The sequence below is a fragment of the Harpia harpyja genome, chromosome 7 (genome assembly GCF_026419915.1).
Source record: "Harpia harpyja isolate bHarHar1 chromosome 7, bHarHar1 primary haplotype, whole genome shotgun sequence".
NCBI classification, from domain to species: domain Eukaryota; kingdom Metazoa; phylum Chordata; class Aves; order Accipitriformes; family Accipitridae; genus Harpia; species Harpia harpyja.
In genome coordinates this window covers 27,834,856-27,854,553 of record NC_068946.1, presented here as the reverse complement: position 1 = coordinate 27,854,553, position 19,698 = coordinate 27,834,856, and the positions used below count along the sequence as shown (strand labels likewise).

Below are 19,698 nucleotides of genomic sequence, written 5' to 3'. Positions count from 1 at the left end.
AAGAACTCAGTGTTAGGATTTTACAACAATGAGGGTGTACTCCTGTGAGTAAGTGCAGTCTTGAGCGTCTCAGCTGTAGGTAACGGGGCTTTACTGCCTCATTTGCCACACCCAGAACTGGAGGCAACCTATTAAAAGTTGCCCTCAGTGGGCATTTCACATGCAAAAAGACTTAGAGACAGATACTAAAACTTCTATATATTTTTCAAGACATATTAATGTGTGAAAAAAGCTTTCTTTTGTCATTTTAAAAATTATAAAAACCTGATGGTGTGAAGAAGCTTCCTTCTCAATTACTGTGTTCAGCCATAAATTAGAAGCATTAATTAAAAGCGATATTTCAGTAATTCTGTCTTCTCTTAGTATTTTGTTTCTGTAATTTTAAGTGTTTAGTACAATTCTCTTCAGGTATTTTTTTCCATCCTGTCACTAAGGTTATGATAAAAATGTGTATCTTATAATATTATGTATGCATTTGCATTTTTATGTTCACTAATGTGCACTGTTTAGTGTTTTACTCATGCACTCTTCCAGGAATACAGTAGGAGGCAGCACCAGTCCTGCCATTGACCAAGGGCTTGCACTCTTAGCTCAATGTCTCAAATATTTCTCAGCAGTATTTCTAGTTCCTTGTCAGCTACTTCTTTCATTCTTCCTAGAACTTTCTAGATCAGTCCTTTTAATATTTTTTCTTTTTTGATCTAATTTTTCTTCATCTCATCGGCTTCTCTTTAGCAAATCTTTATAAAATAAAAAGTGTGTATGTCTGTCTGTTTCTAATATGTTTTATAGGGAAGCACTTATAACTGCAGCCATAGAAATGAATGTTGCAGTCCCTGGCTTTCAAGAACTCAAGTTTTGGATTCCCCTGTAGTAATTAAGTAATATCCCTATGCCTGCTGTGCAATGTATGAGTAGAGTTGTGCTCCATAGAATGGCTATCAGTAAAATCATTGACCACAGAACTTATTTCAACAAGACTACAAGAAACTCAGCATAGGCTAATTTGTTTGTTTGAAATTCCACCTTTTTTTTTTTTTTTTCACGCTGATGTATGAGCTCTTGGGATGTATGTTCCTGCATGGCATCTGGGAGCCTCTGGGAAGAGGCATCTTAAAGAATTTGTAAAAAACAAAAACAAAAGAACAAACAAAAAAAACCCTCCACCCCCACACCCCCCCAAAACCCCAACCCCCCAAAAACCCAAACCCCAAAACCTGAGAGGACGTGCTGTTTGTATTTTAAAATGCAGACATTGATGTTGTGAATGTTAGCCCTCTTGTCAGACTGGTGGAGTGAAAAGACTTTATCCTGTGCACTCCTGATCCTGGAGATAATTAAGTGTGGATCTCACACCCTTCTGAACAGGGTTTTGAATGTCTGTCAGCTGAGATGTGACCACAGCCATTGGTTTGGTGGTTTGTTAGGGTCAGCAAGCTCAGGGCAAGGCAAATACACATTTGGGGCAATATGACAATGCTATAAAATTCTGTGTGGCAGGATGAGGATGTTTATTGCCTCCCCCTGTGTAACAGCTACAGGTATCAAATACAAGAGGAGGTTTGAGAAGAGGTGCTTCTCAAAAAAAAATTTAAAATGCAGATCTTCTTGTCACAGGATACTGTGCATATTAAACTATTTACAAGAGTTAAGGGATTGGAAGAACAGAAAAGAAATCTACTGAGGGCCATTGAAAACAATTATACTAACTCTGGTTTATGAAATCCTGCTGTCACAGATCACTGGGTGCTGAGAAAACTCCCTGAAAAATTGCTACGTGTGTATCTGCTGTCAAACAACTACTAAGCAGTTGTCTGACTTGATGCATCCTTTCTTAGGTTATATTCTTACTCCTTGCTAAATAAAGAAGCTTGGTTTAAATGAAGGAAGCTTTGGCAAATATGGTTACCATTGAATGAGATCATTCTGGCAGACAGATGGCAGCCCTCAGCCTTACATTACAGGTTAATAAAATTCTTATTGATAATTCAAAACTATCTGTTTTCCAAGCAGTTGACAAAAAAAATGCATTATTGAATGAACTTGAACAGTTGTTTAAAGGAAATCTTTACTTTGTCAGTTTCTCTTCTAGCGAAGTTCTGTCATAGCAAATTACATTGAGGTATTTTCCATGACACAGTACTCATACATATCTTCTGTAATATTGTCTAGCTGTTCATTTCTTCATATCCTTTTACATAGCCCTTTTTAAAGTGGTATCTTCTTCAGGGCTATGGTAAAGGAAAATATGGCAGAAACTGAGTGACATACTGTTCTTAATGTTCTAAAGAACTCTTCAAGCTCCTACTTTCAAAATGCTTGCTGAAGTAGCTGTTAAAATATAGCATGTTCCATTCTCAGATGGAGGGCTTCAGGACATTGTTGCCTGAACTCCCTTGACCTGACTCAGGGCTTCTTGCACTGAGGGAGGCAGACTGATCCAGAAAAGAATCTGGAGCATTTTCTGCACTGTTCTATATGACTTCAGAACATGCTTTCCTGTCAGTCTTTTTTGGAGCTCTTTTTTGAGGACCTCTTAAAAAATACCTAAAATATCACCTACGTAATTTCATTGTAATAAATTTGTTGTCGAGTCGTCCTTTTCTCTACCTGAAAGACAAGCCAAATGAAAACAAACAACAAAAGCAAGACTGTGCAAGAAGTGATTTTTAAGTAAGTGTACTGTTTACTGTTACAGAATCATTATGGTATTAATAACAGAAGTGAGCAGGGACTTTCTTTGATTCCATAGTTATGGAAAAGTTAACCTATACACCTGCATCATCAGTTGTTTCTTTTAATTGCTTGTAAACACAGATGCTTGATCCACAGTATCATGTTTTGATTTTTAAGCTCCTTCAAGGTAATATCAGAAAAAGTAGTGAAACTTTGCTGTGTTTTAAAAAACAACAATGAATATTTGCAGTATACTTATTCCTTGGAGACATTCTTGTCAGAGCAGCTTCAAAGACAACAGCCAAGTAAAGGCTACTGTAAATACATACTAGAAGCTTAATAATAAATTCTCATAAGAACAGTCAATTCAACAAAACTTGTGGGTATAATCGAAACTGGTAATAGAAACAAGGCTATAGGTGGCCATTTCATTAGATGACAGTGTCTTGATGATCTAACAAAATGCTGTAGCAAGGTCTCAATTTGTTTTTCACATCTTTATGTGCTACTAAACTATATCTGTCAAATGGATAAAACATCTGATGGGTGTTAAGTCATTCAACTAAACTAGGTTTCTCAGACACTGGTACTGAGCTTGAATCATTTCAGAATACTTAAAAAAAATATTCCTTGGTAGTAGGTTAGTATAAAGATAATTTAAGAAGCATGCAGGAAAGATAATTCAGCTGTAGTCTGATTTTCCACAGGCTGCGTACTAGTTCTTAGAAGCTAACTTGGTTACTTGTGTATGAGATCTCTTTTAGTCATTTTGTAGCCTTTACCTACCAAAATCAATTCTTTTCATCAGGTTAGATGCCAGCTGAGGTAAGCTACTTTTCACACTGCAGCTCTCCTGCTAATGAAAACAGCAGCAGTGAAATATGTGCTGGGGAAGTGGATGCGGGTTCTTCAGAAAGCATCTGCTACTTGCTTTAACAGCTGGTCTGTGTCTTCAAAGGCAGCAATTACCAGGAATGGCATATCCCTTTGCTGCTTATTTTACATCTCTCAATGTAACTCAGAAGAGCTGGTGCAGGACAGCTTAATAAAAACAATTATCCAAGACAAACAAGGCAGGGTGGGAGGAACTATAGAAAAGGACACAGCAGACTAAAATTTTTTTTTTTCATGAGTTCGTTCAGCATGTTGCAATTTGATGTGTGCATTGTAAAGCATCATACTGTGTCGCTAGCCTAAATATGCTTTTGTCTGATGTGATAATGACTTACATAATTGTTTCAATTAAAGCTTGCACTGTTTCTGGTTGTTGTAATATTGAAAAACAAATTTGCTGTACTGGGTGCATTTCTGCTCAATCAAAATGTAAATGGATCAACTGAAAGGTGACAAAACACAGTCCAGTGCAGATGAGGCACAAATGTATTTTCAAAAATTCAGGGCTGCCTTTCAGAGGTAAATTTAGGCATTCTGTAAATGATAATGAAGGAAGAAGAATTATTTTGTGATGTGGAGACTCCCTACTTTATGTCTGAGTTCTGTGTCTCATTCCTCAGGTACTCATACTTCTACATGAGCTCTTAATTGGTGTATTCCAGGCCTTTCTTTTTAATGCCACTTGCGTAACGGATCCCATCACACCTACTGGTGAAATTACAGTGCTCCTCTGTGTATCTGTCTTTCATGTTGGAAAAAATGTTTGAAAGTTATTTTGGCTAAGTGGTTTTTGGTTTGTTTGGGTTTTTTTTTTCCTTGTCCTTAAATAATTTCTTCTGTCTTTTGTCAGATTTGTCAACATTAATAACATATAAAATCTTTGCTAGAGAGAATTTGCAGTAGCAGTTTTATGCTTATTTTTACAGCTGTTGTTATTCCTGGAGCTTTAGCAAAATATAGAACAAACTCCCTTACCCAAATTCTGTCTTTTTCTTTGCGGCAATAGTGGAACATTTTTTCTGGATTTTTTTAGTCCTAGACTACCCTCTGCAATATCACATTTCAATACTAACCATTTATAAGCACAGTTACAAATGTGTTTGTACTGATTTTGTTATGAATATAGAGAACAGGACTGAGATTAGCTTTATTATAGAAGCAACTCATTGTGTGTACTAGCAGAGCCATGTTGGAAAACGCCTGCAAACGTACTGTGCCCCTCCCGTTGCCCCCTCTTCCCCTGAATAAGATTATGGTTGTCTCAGATTAGCAGTATACATTGAGGGATTTCTGGATGATTGGAAGTAAGGTGTTCTTTAGGATGTTTGCTAGTGCAGACAGATACTTGAAATAAGAATAAGTGATACAAGGTACCTGGCAAAAATCAGGTACCTAACAAGGTAGAGGCATACAGTTTAAAGAGAAGCTGACTGATTTTTTTCAATGGAAAGTTCAAAATTCTTGCTGCCCTGTGCGAAATGTTAAGAGAAAAATGCCCTTGCAGTATTTTGGTGGTTATGTGTGACAAGCTTAAGAACATAACAGTGATCGGAAACTAGTGTTAAATACCCTGTTACAGGGTAGGATGAGAACGGGTTTGTGAAAGATAATAGCCTTATAATAGATTTTCTACTCCAACTTCTAGGTGGTAGATACTGTGTTACATTTGGCAAAAGGGTGGCTCACAAATTAAAGGTGCGTTTTGTTTACAGCATGGCATTTGGGAAGTATATCGTGAATAGCAGGCCTCAATTTTCTTTGGAGAGAATTTGTTCAGTATGGAGAATTTCATTGATGTGCCTTGTATCTAGCAGATCCCACAGGACAATAGCGTTGGGAAGTCAGCAATGAGAAAAGTGTAGGGTCTGCTGGAAAAGCTGCCGTCTGCTGCATCCTTGCTTTATAATTGTAACATATATATATGGAGTATTCCATCATAAGCATGTCATGTTAGATATCCTATCATGTAGGACACAGTATATACTACCTGAATCAGGTATCCCTTTGCAGTTGGAAGTAATGAGAAGCTAAAAAATGGAAGCAGTTGGCAGATGAAGGAAGCAGCTGGGTTATAACAGAAGTTCAACCAAAATCCAAGAAAAGAGCACAGAACTCTGGAAAGATCCTGCAAAGGGTGGACTAAGGAAATTTTGAGCAGTTCTTACATCACATGAAATGGGATAAATCTAAGAGACAAATGCTGTAATTAAACTACAGTTAGTTGTGAGTCAGTAGACACAGTGGGAAGTCACCTACTGCGAGTCTTAAGAGATGCCAAAAGTACTAGATAGATAGCATTGAAAGCAGTTCTGAGATCAGTCGGGCAAGGTTAGTAGAAGGGGGCAAAAAAGGGGGTGTGAGAGTGTAAGCTTGAAACAGGGAGATAAATGCTGATCTTGGAATTCGTTTGAGGAAACCAAATGGTCTCCGTGAATTCAAGCAGAAGTACCTGTAAAAATCTGAATCTGGTCAAGGCCCTTTCAAGTTGAGCATAGTTCAAGTGTTTAACCATCCTCAGTGATTTTTTTAAACTTATATCTAATCAGAATTTTCCATTTTCCTACTTGTGTCAGTTACTTCTAGCCTTGTCTATACCATCCTATTAAGTACCGATGATGGCAGTTCTTATGCTTCATAATAAGTATGAAAAATGCAGAGAAGAAAAGGACATTATCAACACTCTAAAGTTTAATTGCTTTGATACGTAATACTCTTCAGAAGCTTCAAACCTTGCCACATTGAAGAAGTGATTGTTTGCATTGTAGTGAAGCACTTATACTATTTATAAAGCATTTGTTTTCTCTTGCAGAAAATTTATAGCTTACTATGATACAAATAGAGAAAGTTAAAATGATTTTATGCAACTGAATTTACTTTTAAATCTGGACTTTAAAAATATATCTATTAAATATTGCTATCAAAATGAAGGTTAAGACAAATGATGAGACTTCAGTAATTATTCATGGCTATTAGTGTTGGTTTTGCAGGCATAGAGTGGCCATAATGTGGTCTCTCAGTTCCATGAAAAAGGACTTTTAAGAGAACCACTGGTAACTGACTTCTGCAGGATCTTCTCTGATAAGTGTAGCGCCTGATAAATGCAGCATGAAGAATTGATTTTATGAGCCAGTAGTCCCAGAGTTGAAGTGTTACCAGGATTGCTAATAGCTTAAACTGAGTTTGAGATACCCATTATCTTAAGTTGTTCTTAGTCGTGAATTCCCATCAGAGCTATTTTGCCAGACCAGGCTTCCATAATGATGATGTTTTTTATTCATGGCAACAGTATTTTTGTTTTGATGTATGTACCACTGTCAGACCCTTTAATGATTATTTTTTTTTTTATTTGGAAGGGTACAGGCTCTTAGAGGCTTGAAAAATGCTGAGAATTCTGGATCCTGTTAAGTAAAATGCTTATCTTGCATATATGATGGGGCCAGTTAACATATTTAACTGCTTTGTTGTCCCTGGGCTGCTATGCTGCAAGCCGGATTATAACGGGGTGAGAAGTGAATGGGACACTGAAGTTATCCCAGGATATGTACAGGCTAGCTAATCTTCTTTTTAAAAAAGAAATTTGAACCGTAAATTATACAGTAAGGGAAATTTTTATGCTTCAGAAATTTGTCTTGCCAGAGTTAGGAAAAAAAATAAGAGTGAGAAAAGAATCTGAGAAGAAAAAGTGAAAGGAAGAAAAGGGGTAGTATGGTTGGGGTTTTTTTGTGTGTGTGTGTTGGGGTTTTTTTAGTGTTTTTTGGGTTGTTTTTTCTTTTAAGAACATTACTGTCGTGGTTTAAGCCCAGCCAGCAGCTAAGCACCACACAGCTGCTTGCTCACTCCTCCCCTCTCCCAGTGGGATGGGGAGGAGAATTGGGGTGGGGTGGGGGGAATAAAACTTGTGGGTTCAGGTCAGAACAGTTTAATAACTAAAGTAAAATATAATAATAATAAAAAATAATAACAATACTAATCATAATTAAAAGGAATATAACAAAAAGAGAGAAATTAGACCCAAGAAAAGACAAGTGATGCACAATGCAGTTGCTCACCACCTGCTGACTGATGCCTGAGCAGCGATCTGCCCCTCCCAGCCAACTCCCCCCAGTTTACATATTGAGCATGATGTTCTATGGTATGGAATATCCCTTTGGCTAGTTCGGGTCAGCTGTCCTGGCCATGCTCCCTCCCAGCTTCTTGTACACCTGCTTGCTGGCAGAGCATGGGGAACTAAAAAATCCTTAACTTAGGACAATTGCTACTTAGCAACAACTAAAACATCAGTGTGTTATCAAGATTATTCTCCCACTAAATCCAAAACACACTGTACCAGCTACTAGGAAGAAAATTAACTCTATCCCAGCCAAAACTGGGACAGCCTTACTGTTTTTAGAAAAAACCTGAGTATTTGCGGTTGTGAAAGTGAATTACAGGTAAAGTATATGCTCTTGTCTTCAGAACAGTTGTGTATGTATTTGTTCAGCCTTATATATAGCCTGTTTAACTTTTAGATAAAATATAAAATTTAACTGAAAACAATAATGAACTAAACGTACATTTTGTCAGTACCAGTTACTGGCAGCAAACAAAGTTCTAAAGCCATGGGATTTTTTTTGCATATTTAAAAGGCTGATAATGTAATTGTAAAGCTAAAATAGAGGGGATTAGATTGCAGAATAAAATTCCCCCTTCTGAAACACGCTGACTTCCAGTGCACCAGCAAACCATTTACTGGACACAAGCTGCTTGATTTTGTTAAACTAATATACAACGAAAGAAAAAATGGTTTGAAAATTCTAACAAAAAACCCCAACCCCACCCACAGCAGTAGAAAGAATATTCAGTTTTTTCTCATCTTGATTTTTCCTTTCTTTGACAGTGACTTGTTATCTTCCAGTTATGTGGAGATTCACTATGAAGATGGAAAACCAAAGTTTTCTAAGGTATTGTGCTCTTAAAACATGTCAGAATGGTCTCTCTGAGGGAGCAATGCCAATAAAATATTAAAAAAAGAAAAAAAGTTTTGCAAGACACACAGAAGCCTTTTTCCACACATACAAGGTAACTGTGATCTCATCTTGTAAGGATGCCTCAGTAATGCAAGAAGAATTGTACAAAAAAGGAAAGTTGTCTGTCAGGGTGTGGGGTAGGCAGCGGTAGGTGGTAGTAGTGAAGATGGTCCAGATACTGCCAGAACAATTACATCTTGTAAAATGAAGGAGGTGGAGGGGTTGAAGTCACCATCAGTATAGTCCTCGTTAATTATTTACATGACCTTAGCACAATGTGCAAGGGGAAAGCATAATGGTAATGTAAGACATTCAAACAAACAAACAAAAACTTGGAGTGACTTTTCTTTGCAAGAATTATACAGTTGTGAAACAGAAAATGAAAGACTTAATTCCAGAGGTTAAGGTTTCGGTTATTACAAAACCAGCATATTGCTTGACATCCAATTAATTACATTTGTCAAACTAGCTCCCAAATTGAATGCAGTGCCATAGGCTATTGATCCAAAGACAAAAAGATTAAAGTTCTGCAAGATAGTTCAGCCCTGACTAAGGGAATCAGATCAGTCTGTTGTAGTAACAAAATGAGGACTGGTAGGTTCCTAGGAAGGTTATAAACTACATTTTCAGGGAATGTCTTTTTTCATATTTGGCACGAATGCTGGAATACTTGTTGTGAGCTTATTACATGTGAAATACATCTCTATTTAGAGTGGAGGAAAGCAAGCATTCAAGTTGCATTTATGCCTTCAGCAAGTCAGGACTGTTGTTTGTCCAAGTATTAGATGTATAGTTTATTATTTTGCCCTTGTTATGGAGAATCTCAAATAAAACAATATATCACAGATTAGGGAAAAATTAAACAATTACATTGCAATATAATTATTGCAAAATACTGTTTTGTTTTCTTCCACTGAAGAAGAAAAATAGTTTCATGTAACATACTAAGGAAGTTGTTTCATTAAGACTCAATGCTCTGCAGAACAGGCAAAAATGCTAAATGATGCAAGAAAACAATTCCCTCTGGCATTTAGACAAGCTCATGCAATTGTCAGCTGCAGCACTAGCATTGAGCACTGCGGTTGCTGAATCATGAATCTGACTAGAAAATTATATCAGAACTTTAGACTCAGCAAATGGACTACCTTTGCATGCTGCAGTAACTTGATCCAAACTTCCGAGGGGATGTTTTCTGAATTGATTTATTTAGAAACAACAATAAAAGAGCTCCTGAGGTCACATTAATCTGTAAAAGGCTTCATTATAAGTTCTGAACATATACACACAATTTGTGTAGGAGATAAATAAGGACTGTATCCTGGTCTTTTGCAGTAACTTATAATCCTTTTTAGACCCGAGTAAGTAAAAGATTGTTTTGTTTCCTGAGGCGGATGTAAAGAAGCGAGATCTTCATGAAAAGTATTGTATTTTGTAAAAAGAGGTAGTCTATTACAAGAATGAAAACACTGAAGAGCAAACAGCAATTTCTTCACTCAGATGACTGTCTTCTAAAAAAAATTCTTGAAAAGCTACTTGTGCGAGAAACATAAGCATGATTTAGTTGTTAAAAAGCATGGCTTAGGCATTCTTACTAATGGAAAGGTAAATATGTAGTGATTGCTTTCTGTGTAGTACTTTGACTTTATAATGCACAGTAGTCTGTTAGAAATTTCATTCAGAATCTGATTAAGATTAAATAAGATGCAAAATGGAAATAATGCTGTGCATACTTAAACAAAAAGCATTTACTTTTTTGGTACTACTTTGAGTTATAATAATTGCAGAAGGAATGGGTCCAATATACTTGCTGGAATTCAGATGACATGACACCAGAATTAAGAATATTTTGATGATGAATGGTACATTTTTCAAACAATGTGTGAGAGACACAACTACACTTAAGGGTTTTTAATAAAACTTTTTGAGAATACTTTTTATCTTTAGTTTAACTGGTGTTATTGTTGATAGACACTAAAGACCAACTACTTAAATAAAGTAAATCAGTATCATTCAGTTTTCCTCATTTTAGCTTCACTCACATATAGCAGCAGCATTTCTGCTATTTAACAGCTTCTAAATTCACTAGTCCATTTTCTTTAGAAAAGTCAAAGTAATGTTTCTTGGTTTCTTTCTGAACATTCATAGCTTGAACAGTCTGTTAATGGTGCTCTTGATGCTTTGTTTCTGTTGATAGAAAATAAATATACTCTTCTTGTTTACTCAGTTGAAACATTCCTAAGAAGCTAGTTTATTTTACCCTTAGTCACGATAAGTACTTCTGTAAGCCTCTAACAGTCTAATCAGTTTATTCCTCAATTTACGGAATTTTAGGGATTAGTAATTCTGCTGTCCAGCAATAAGGATAGAGTTAATTTCTATCAGAATCAGAATACAGATAAAGGATTTAATAATTTGCCATGTGGCTTCCTATAGTATGTAATCCTAAAAATGTGCTAAAGATTTTAAGTTTTTATACATATTTAGCTATTTACAATCAAATAATACAAAACTCTTGATAGTGCAGTAGAACTCTACTTTCATTACACGGAGAAATTAAATCATACAAATTTAGTACCTAGAAGAAAACTAGAACATATAGAGAAAAATCACAAATTGTGCAAGTACAGAAAGTAAAAAAATTGGAGATTTAAAAAGATCTTCATGACATTATTTTAACACTAGTAATTCTTGCATGTGAGTAGATGATGCTTTGACAAAACAATTATTTCTGAATTTCTCATCTGAATCATTTATTTATTGTAGTCTGCTGTTAAGATCTCCTCCTAGAAGCTTCCTAGCCTCTGGGATACAGAATCATGCTCCCTCTTTCTGACTTCATAAATCTGTGTGAGTTCCACAAAATGAGACTGGTTCAGCTTGATTCAAGTAGGGTGCTCTGACACAAAGTAGCCAGTAACTGTGGAGATAGAGTACACTTTTAGAAAGTGGGGAGATGTGAGTTGACTCTCTTCAAGGTGACCTGGGAAATTGTTCATCAGTTGGGAAACCTGGGATGAGTGCTGTAGTTATTAGCCAGAGAGGGGCATTGGCATGTAATGGTCAGTATTTTGAAAAAAAATCCACTGCAACTCTGTTTTGTGAGGATCCGTCTTGTCACTCTGTCTTAGGTGTGCTCCGAGCATGCTTGAAATTCTCTGCCCACTTTAAGGAGAGCTTAGTTACGAGCTAGTTGCTTCGGGAGAGGAGAGCTCAACTTAGCTCATTCTATGATAAAAGCCAGGCAGATCAAGGGAACCTGCACTTCTATTTGTAGGAAAGCATGTAGCATTCACTAGGGTTTAGTTGGCATCTGAGCAAGGCTTTTCTGGATCAGAACTTCAAGATTTTAGAGTATGTATCAGTTGTTCTCTGTGGTATTTTGGCTTCCTGCTTTGTCCTGTTTCTCCCCATATATACACATACTGCAACTTCCCTTACATTCTTGCAGAGAAGCAAAAGACTACACACAGAGCTTCATTGCACACCCATTTGGTAGCATGTTTTGCACTAATTCTATTCAGCCTAATCCCTGCATCAGCTGACTGTTCAAATCTTGTATTGCAGCATTCAGCAGGACCTTGCTTACATCATATCATTAGGGCCTTTGAGAACTGAGGTTTTGGATCACAGTTTTGGATGTAGTTTGCCTAATTTGGTTTTTTTTTTTTTTAAGTCTCTAACATTTAAACACACTTGTAGGTAATTTAGATGTTATTATTTATTAAATAAAAGGCAGGACCTTGTCTAAAACACGATTGCTGACTTCCTTAGAGAAACACAAAAATCTTGCCATTTTTTGAATAATTTGGGGTTTGCATCTATTTGGAATTTTATGCACTTAAAAACAAGAGTTGACTTTAGTACCCTTTTGACATATGTACAGTAAAAATGCAACTGTACACTTCAGTGTTACTAAACTAGATTCACTTTCTGGCTCATTCATCATTAGTGATAATGGTAACTACAGTCTAATGATGTAACATTTTAATTGATAAATTTTTAGTGAGACAAAATTGGTAGAATCTAGATCTAAGCCAAATACATGCCAGGTGATTGATGAATACTGTATCACTTGTAATTTTAATAGACCTGGAAGGTATCAAGAAACAATTCAATGCTCATATAACCTGCATTACGTAACATTTTTACAGAGTCAATGTACAGCAAAGAAATGCACTTAAAAGGTCAAGAATGCTGTGACTTAAACAGAAGAATAACCCATGTTATGGCTTGAAAAGTTATATAAATTAGCCTTTACTGGGCACAGTTTTTCTCTTACAAGCAATTAGGGCTTGTCATTGGTTTTTAGCAATTCACTGTTTTCTCTGAAATTTTACCTAATGCAAGATGTTGAATCTTTTTTTGCCTTGGTTTTAAGCAACAGACATTAAATCAGGGTAATTTTGTGTCTGTGTGATTGTTTGTTTGTTTGTTTTTAAACATTATTAGGGTGGAGAGCATTGTTACTACCATGGAAATATCAGAGGTATCAAGGATTCCAAAGTTGCTCTTTCAACTTGTAATGGACTTCAGTAAGTACACGTTCCCATTTTTCAAACAAGGCTATTAACTAATTATTACTCTTTAATATTATCTTTTAATATGTAAGAGTCTGAAACTCTACAGGCCCAAAGATTTTTGATGCTTTGAAATGCCAGTACCAGCTATGCCAAACTGCTAGCATTTTTTTTTAGTATCATTGGGATTAAAGTATTTTGATGCTGTCTCATGAAACCTTTGAATATGGTAAGTGCAAATAAATATTTCACCAGATGACTTATTATGGTAAAGGGTAAACAAGAATTGTACTTAAGCAGTTTGCATGCTCAGTATTCGTGTATAATTCTGTCAGCCAATAGAAAAATTGATGGTTTTGTTAGATTGTACAAGGAAAAAATGTAAGAAATAAGTCCTTACTAGGATTAGTTACTGTTAACTGCAACTCAGCTGTTGATTATATTCTGTATGCTAATGTATGTCTTAGGACTTCTTCTTTCCAAGGTCAAATCTTTATTCTTTTTGATGCTTTTTCATTACATTGCCATTACATTCAGTGTTAGTTCATTAAAATGCACCCGATCTCTTAAAAATATTCTTAGCTTTAGACACATGTGGTAATAATGAGCATATATGGAGTTTATTTTAATATTGATCAGGTTTTCAGCCCTAAGTTTGGTTTTGTCTCGTCAAAAATCATATCCTGGAGTCAAATTAATTACCATGTAATCCTAAATATCACTTCTTTTTCTCCATGTTTTAGTGGCATGTTTGAAGATAGTACTTACTTGTACTTGATAGAACCGATGGATCTGACTCACAGTGCAGTAAGTTTATTTGTATCTAATTTATTTGGTTTGGGAAAGAGTGCTCAAGGAATAACAAATAAAAGTATTAGAATAAATTAATAAATAAGTGACGTCTCTCATGCATTCATATGAAAACCAAAAGTATTTTAAAACACTTGCTTGGAATTTATTTATGGCAAGAAATGTGTAAGTATGAATTACCTAAGATTTTTTCTCTGCTTTTCTTTAATCTTTCTTTTCCTAGTTATTGTTATCATTTAGATGTTGGGAGTAGACTAATAAGACTGTTTCCATAGCAAATGGTTATGGACTGTCAAAAAGTGTTTATGAATTTGCTCTAGTACTTGAACTAAAGGATTTATAAATTTGTAGAAGGGACCTCTGAAGTCATTTATTCATCCCTCTAAATAGTTGGATCACATTGCTCTTGACCTACCATGTTTCCACACAGAGCTTAATGAAGTAGATATCTAGTGGGTATCTTGCACTTCATATGTGTTAAGTCAGTCATCGCTGTATAGCTTAAATGATTCTGATCCAGCATATTCAAATGTATGACTATGCTGGATCAGCATGTTAGGACTGCATTTATGCAAATACCTGGCTAACTATTATTATTTTTGTACTTCATGTTAAGTTTCATGTTTTATGTTCCTAAAACTTTAGCTCTTAATCGAACTGACTCAATTTCATAGGTAGTAGTAAAACCAGGTAGATTTCTACCTCTTAAATGGTTCAGATTCGAGTGATTTTCAGTGAAACAATTCTGCAACATTGAGACAGAGGATTCTTAAGGTTTGTATCCCACTTGGTCTGTAGGATATATTCCAGATGCTGTGTCGCAGTTCTCAAGCTTGTTTTGCTCTAGTAATTACCAGTATATGACAAATAAAGTAATGCTGCAGAACTGATACGTTTTAGTGACTGTGAACTTGCAGTCCAAAGAAAGATCTGCAAAATCTTTGACTGCTGACACTTTCAAAGAAACTGGATCAGCATTCAGAGGAATTAGTGTCATTTGGATGGTCAATTATTGGGCTGTAAATGAAACTGTAGAGACATGGGAAAATATTATGTCCAAAAAGATTTCTCAGTCTCCTCAGGAACACTATTACATGTCATGTGTTAAGCTATGTAATGCATTTTGATGTAGCACTATTCATAAAGGTTGTAAGCCTGAAAACTGACAGCACAGATGCAGTAAATTCATGGAGATTATATTTATACAATGGTATCCATGTAGTAGGCAGAGGAGAATTTGACTAAACTGTTTTCTTGCTTGTGTGGACAAAGGAAGCCCAGATCTCTCAGTGTGATATTTCAGTAAAACTTGGAAATAGAGCAAAAGTTCTAGTTATAAAAGTGAGATACTCTCTGCCAGCTGTGTTGAGGATTCAAGTGGAATTCTAAATGATAAGACAGATGAGATCAATATTTTTATCAAAACTACTGAAGATCAAAATAATACAGCTACAGAGAGCTTTCAGAGACTCATTTTGTGATTGTACTACATGAGATAAATAGCTTGGACACAGCCTTCAGCATGTAGTTTATTCAGCTTGATTAATCTTAAATATAGTAAGTAGATACTATATACAACTTCCCCCCCCCCCCCCCCAAAAAAAAAAAACCCAGCAAAAATGTGTGGTATTTTCCTTCAGTGTGTTATGTATTTCTTATGGAAGCTACAGAACAGTAGTATCCTACCCTTTGAAAAGAATTGCTTGTTTTGGCAGGTACTGCAGAGGTGTTATGGAAGAAAAGATAGTTGTTTTCTAGAGCAGATACCAAAATGTGATAATTTGGGGCATGTCAGACTTCTACAGAAAATATGCATTAAAAGTCTTCTCCTTTTAAGTGTTGTATACACCAATAAAACAGGGTGAAATAATCATCTTATGGATAGTATATTGATTAGTTTCTTGCATTTTGCTGCAATTAGAAAGATACATTTTTGTCATAAATAATAATAGTTGCTTTTCATCTGTGGGAGGAAGATTTCAGCTAGATATTTACTCTCTGATTTGATTTGTTGGAATAAACGGTCTGTGTTCTCTAACAGTAAGGCTTTTAAAGGACTTTTTTCAAGTAATCTCAAAGACATCTGTGATACTTTGTAGGCCAGTAAATGTGCTGAAGCAGAGAAGCTCCATGATTTGCTCAGGATTGCAAATAGATTGCTTCAAATTAGTACTATGCCAAATTGGTACTATGGTTGCTTGCATTTTATGGAAAAATAATAAAAATGATAAATACTGAAAGAAGTGCCTCACTTTTTACTTGACATTATTAATCAGAAGAAAATGTCACATATTTTTCTTATCAGGAAAGTAAAAGTAGGCCACATATCATCCAAAGAACTTATGGAACACAATCCTCCAAGCAGTTACAGGACTTTGGTATGTTTTTGCTTATGTTATGAGTTTTTCAATATTGGAAATAATTGTATATATAACTTGAAAAATTTGAATATTAGGTTAACAGTCTATATGAAATTGCTGATTATTTAGAAAAACTTGAAAAATAGATACTAACGTGAGTTTTTTCACAATTATTGCAATGGAATTTAGAGTTGTCAAAAAGCAGCTGAAAGATTTCCATCCATGGAGATCTGTATTTAGCTTTCTTCTGCAAATCATTTAATTTAATCAGTGATAGTAATGCTATTGAGGACACAAGATGGAAGAAAATGTATATTCTAAGCCCAGGTTACAATGTCTTTACCTCCCTTAGCATGCTTTAATTCTAACTTTAGATTTCTAAATTACTTGAGTTTTGATATGAGTTATTTTACATTTTGTGTATTTTAAAAAATGAACTTTTCTATAGCAAAGGTTCTTCTAATTTTGGTGATCTTAATCTACTTTTGATTTAGACAGTGTATATAAGTAGTTTAAAATAATGCCATGAAATTCTTAAATTGTAATTTGTACAGAGACTGAATCTAGTTCTGAATGGCCCTTTCTGTCTGAACTACAGTGGCTGACGAGAAAGAGAAGAAAGAGGGCAGTAAGTAGTGTGACCCCAAGTTAAGACCATTTATAAAAACAAACCCAAACCCCCTAATTTCCAGATTTTTTAATGTTGAGAGAACGTAGGCTTTAGAAAACAAATATTTTTGGTAGCTTAATGTTGTCTCATAATACAGTTATCAAATGATAAAAAGAGATTATTCTTTAAAAATAGAATATTTGGAGAAAAGTAGATAAGCTTTCTAAAGTGACGGCAATACTATACGTCAATTGAATGGAAGTTTAGTAGTGAAAATGAGAATTTTAAGTTTTGAGTCTGCTTGAGGACAAAGAATAATTTTGAATGAAGTCTTCCTACTTTGTAGGTATCTGACTTTATTTTCATTTGGCTCGTTAAGTAGCATGTTTAAATTAAAAATCCAAATGAGGACACCCAGAACTGGGTTACTGAGAGAACAGAAGTGGACAGTCCTCATGATCTACACATGCATATGTGTCAGCTAGGGGAGTACTTGAGTTCAAGAAGATTAATCTGTATTTCTTCACTGGGTTGCACAATCCACTGCATATTTTTTGAGGACACATCAATTTTTAGTAACTTCCTTCCTCATTAAATCTGCGATGGATCGGACAGTAGACCAAGAGTTTTTAGTGTTTCAGATTTTTTTCCTTTGTGAAAATAAGAGAGTAGGGAGGCAGTGGTGGCTACTGCGCTGAGCCAAAAAGAATAGACTCTAAACATTCTTAATGATGTGACTCAGGTTCTCAGCCAGTGTCTATCATAACTCTCTAAGTTACTGGAGCTATGATTATTTGCCCTAGCTGAATGTCTCACCCAGTTTTTACAGGTTTACACACCCTACATAATATTTATGGGTAATCCTATTAAATCAGCTGCAATTATTTTTTAAAATCGCTACATCTTCATGATTTCTCAGAGAATTTCTTTAATCCGTCAGGCATCTCGTGGTATCTTTGAAGAAATGAAATACCTGGAGCTCATGATAGTCAATGACCATAAAATGGTAAGTATATCAATTCAGTGGTAATCTTCCTTTTGATTATAATTTGTAGGTTGATGTACAGCACTGTGCTGCATCAGCTACTTTGGGTCAAATATTTTGTTTATCAGCAGCTGTTAACATTTGTACTGTAAGACACAGTATAGGCCATAGTTACCTAATAATGCCTAATGTTACTGAAGATTTTCTACAACAGTTATATATTCAAAATATGTCTGAAACACTTTGGTAACATATGGATAATTTGATATGCCCATAACCAACAAAGTAAAGCAACAAAACATTTATGTCCAGAATAAACATACTAAACATTCTAAAATTATATCCTATCCTTAAATTAATAAAGAAAGAGGTCAGAACTTGTTACTTTTAGTTTTACTAACTTAAATTTTAATGCAGGAAAGCATATAGACAAAACTATCTGATTGTTCTTCCTGGCTATGCCATACTCATAATGAAGTACAAGGTAAGTTGTTTGCTCAGTTCAGAAAGTGTTTGTCATTTGATTTAAAAAAAGAGAGGGGGGGGCAGGGGGGGAAGCAGCCCACTTTTTTTTCCTTTTTGTCTTGAGGGATCACTGGAAAAAATCAGACCAAGTGACATTTTGTTATTTAAATGTTACTACTTTCACTAATTATACCAAGTAAGGCTATCAAAGTGTCCGTGTGTTACCCTTATGAAAAATCAGGAGGGGGCCTGGAGAGTAATAAGTTTTGTAAACCTAAACAACTATTTTATAGACCCTTTTTGAAAAGCATCACAAATTTAAGTCCAGTAGCTACATTTTAACTAAAGCATATCTCTTATGGAAAAATACTCAGTGTAGGTTTAAAAGTTTTCTAGTAACAAAGAATATATTGCAACCAACAGCGAATTACTCAGAAAAACCACCTGATTGTGCCTTGTTCTGAGCCCTGGTCTCGCTTAGCTTTCTCAGCCGTTACATTGACTAAGAGGCAAATAAGGATCATCAACTCTTGGTATGACTTTGCTTCTGTGTGAGCAAGACCATTTTTTAAATAAAATTCTGTTGATGAAACAGTTTCTGCATATTTTATGTGCAAGTAAAATAAACTTTTAAGTTTCTGTAAGAGCTCCTTGCATCTCTCACTCTACTTCATGTTTTCCCAATGCTTTATGTTATTGTGGGCTCTTTTGTCAACACTGAAGGATGATTTTAAAGAGCCAGAAATAGCAGATACCAGAATGGGATGCAGTATTTTGTACTTGTTCCAGTGCTGAATAGACATATAATACAACCTTCCCTCATCTGTTTTAATAAATCATAGAAATGGTCTGGGCAAAAATTATCTATATTTGATCTGTGTCAATTCAGCAATGGAGGGGGAATTTGAATGGATGGAAAGAGTAGGACAGAAATTTCTTCAACTGTTTTCACTTGTAAAGCCACTTGGTAGGAAACTATTTTAAGAGTGCTCACGTGTTAGTTGTTTAGGGGTAGGGCACAGTAACTGCAGTTGCAGACATTTTGTTGTCTTGTTTGAGGTCTGTGGTTGGTGTTCCTTCTGAAGAGATAATATTTCTATGTCTGTTTCCTCTGGCCTCTTGTATTACAGACATGCTTAAAGGACAACCATCCTGTTCAGTACACTTGTTACAGACACTAACTGTTATCTCCACTCAGGCTTTAATTTGTTAGAACTTCAGACCACAAACATTCAAGATTTTTTTGCTTCAGAGTTGTCAGTGACTCAGAAGCAGGTAATCATTCTTTTCAAGGAATAAAATGGATATACTTAAGGAAGTGTTCACTATTAAGAGTTAAAGCCTGCCAATCCAGGAGCTCACTAAATGTACTTTT

General features: G+C 35.4%; 1 protein-coding gene across 10 annotated transcripts in view; it reads left to right on the top strand.

Moving 5' to 3' along the window:
• Positions 1–19,698, top strand: part of ADAM23 (ADAM metallopeptidase domain 23) — an 82,781-nt gene that overhangs the window by 18,804 nt on the left and 44,279 nt on the right. For all 10 annotated transcript variants that reach the window (XM_052791665.1, XM_052791666.1, XM_052791670.1 and 7 more), the window contains exons 4-9: positions 8,447–8,510; positions 13,026–13,108; positions 13,837–13,900; positions 16,209–16,281; positions 16,818–16,891; positions 17,814–17,879. In XM_052791665.1, coding sequence (XP_052647625.1) covers positions 8,447–8,510; positions 13,026–13,108; positions 13,837–13,900; positions 16,209–16,281; positions 16,818–16,891; positions 17,814–17,879 — 424 coding nt within the window. The remainder of the gene's footprint in view (positions 1–8,446; positions 8,511–13,025; positions 13,109–13,836; positions 13,901–16,208; positions 16,282–16,817; positions 16,892–17,813; positions 17,880–19,698) is intronic.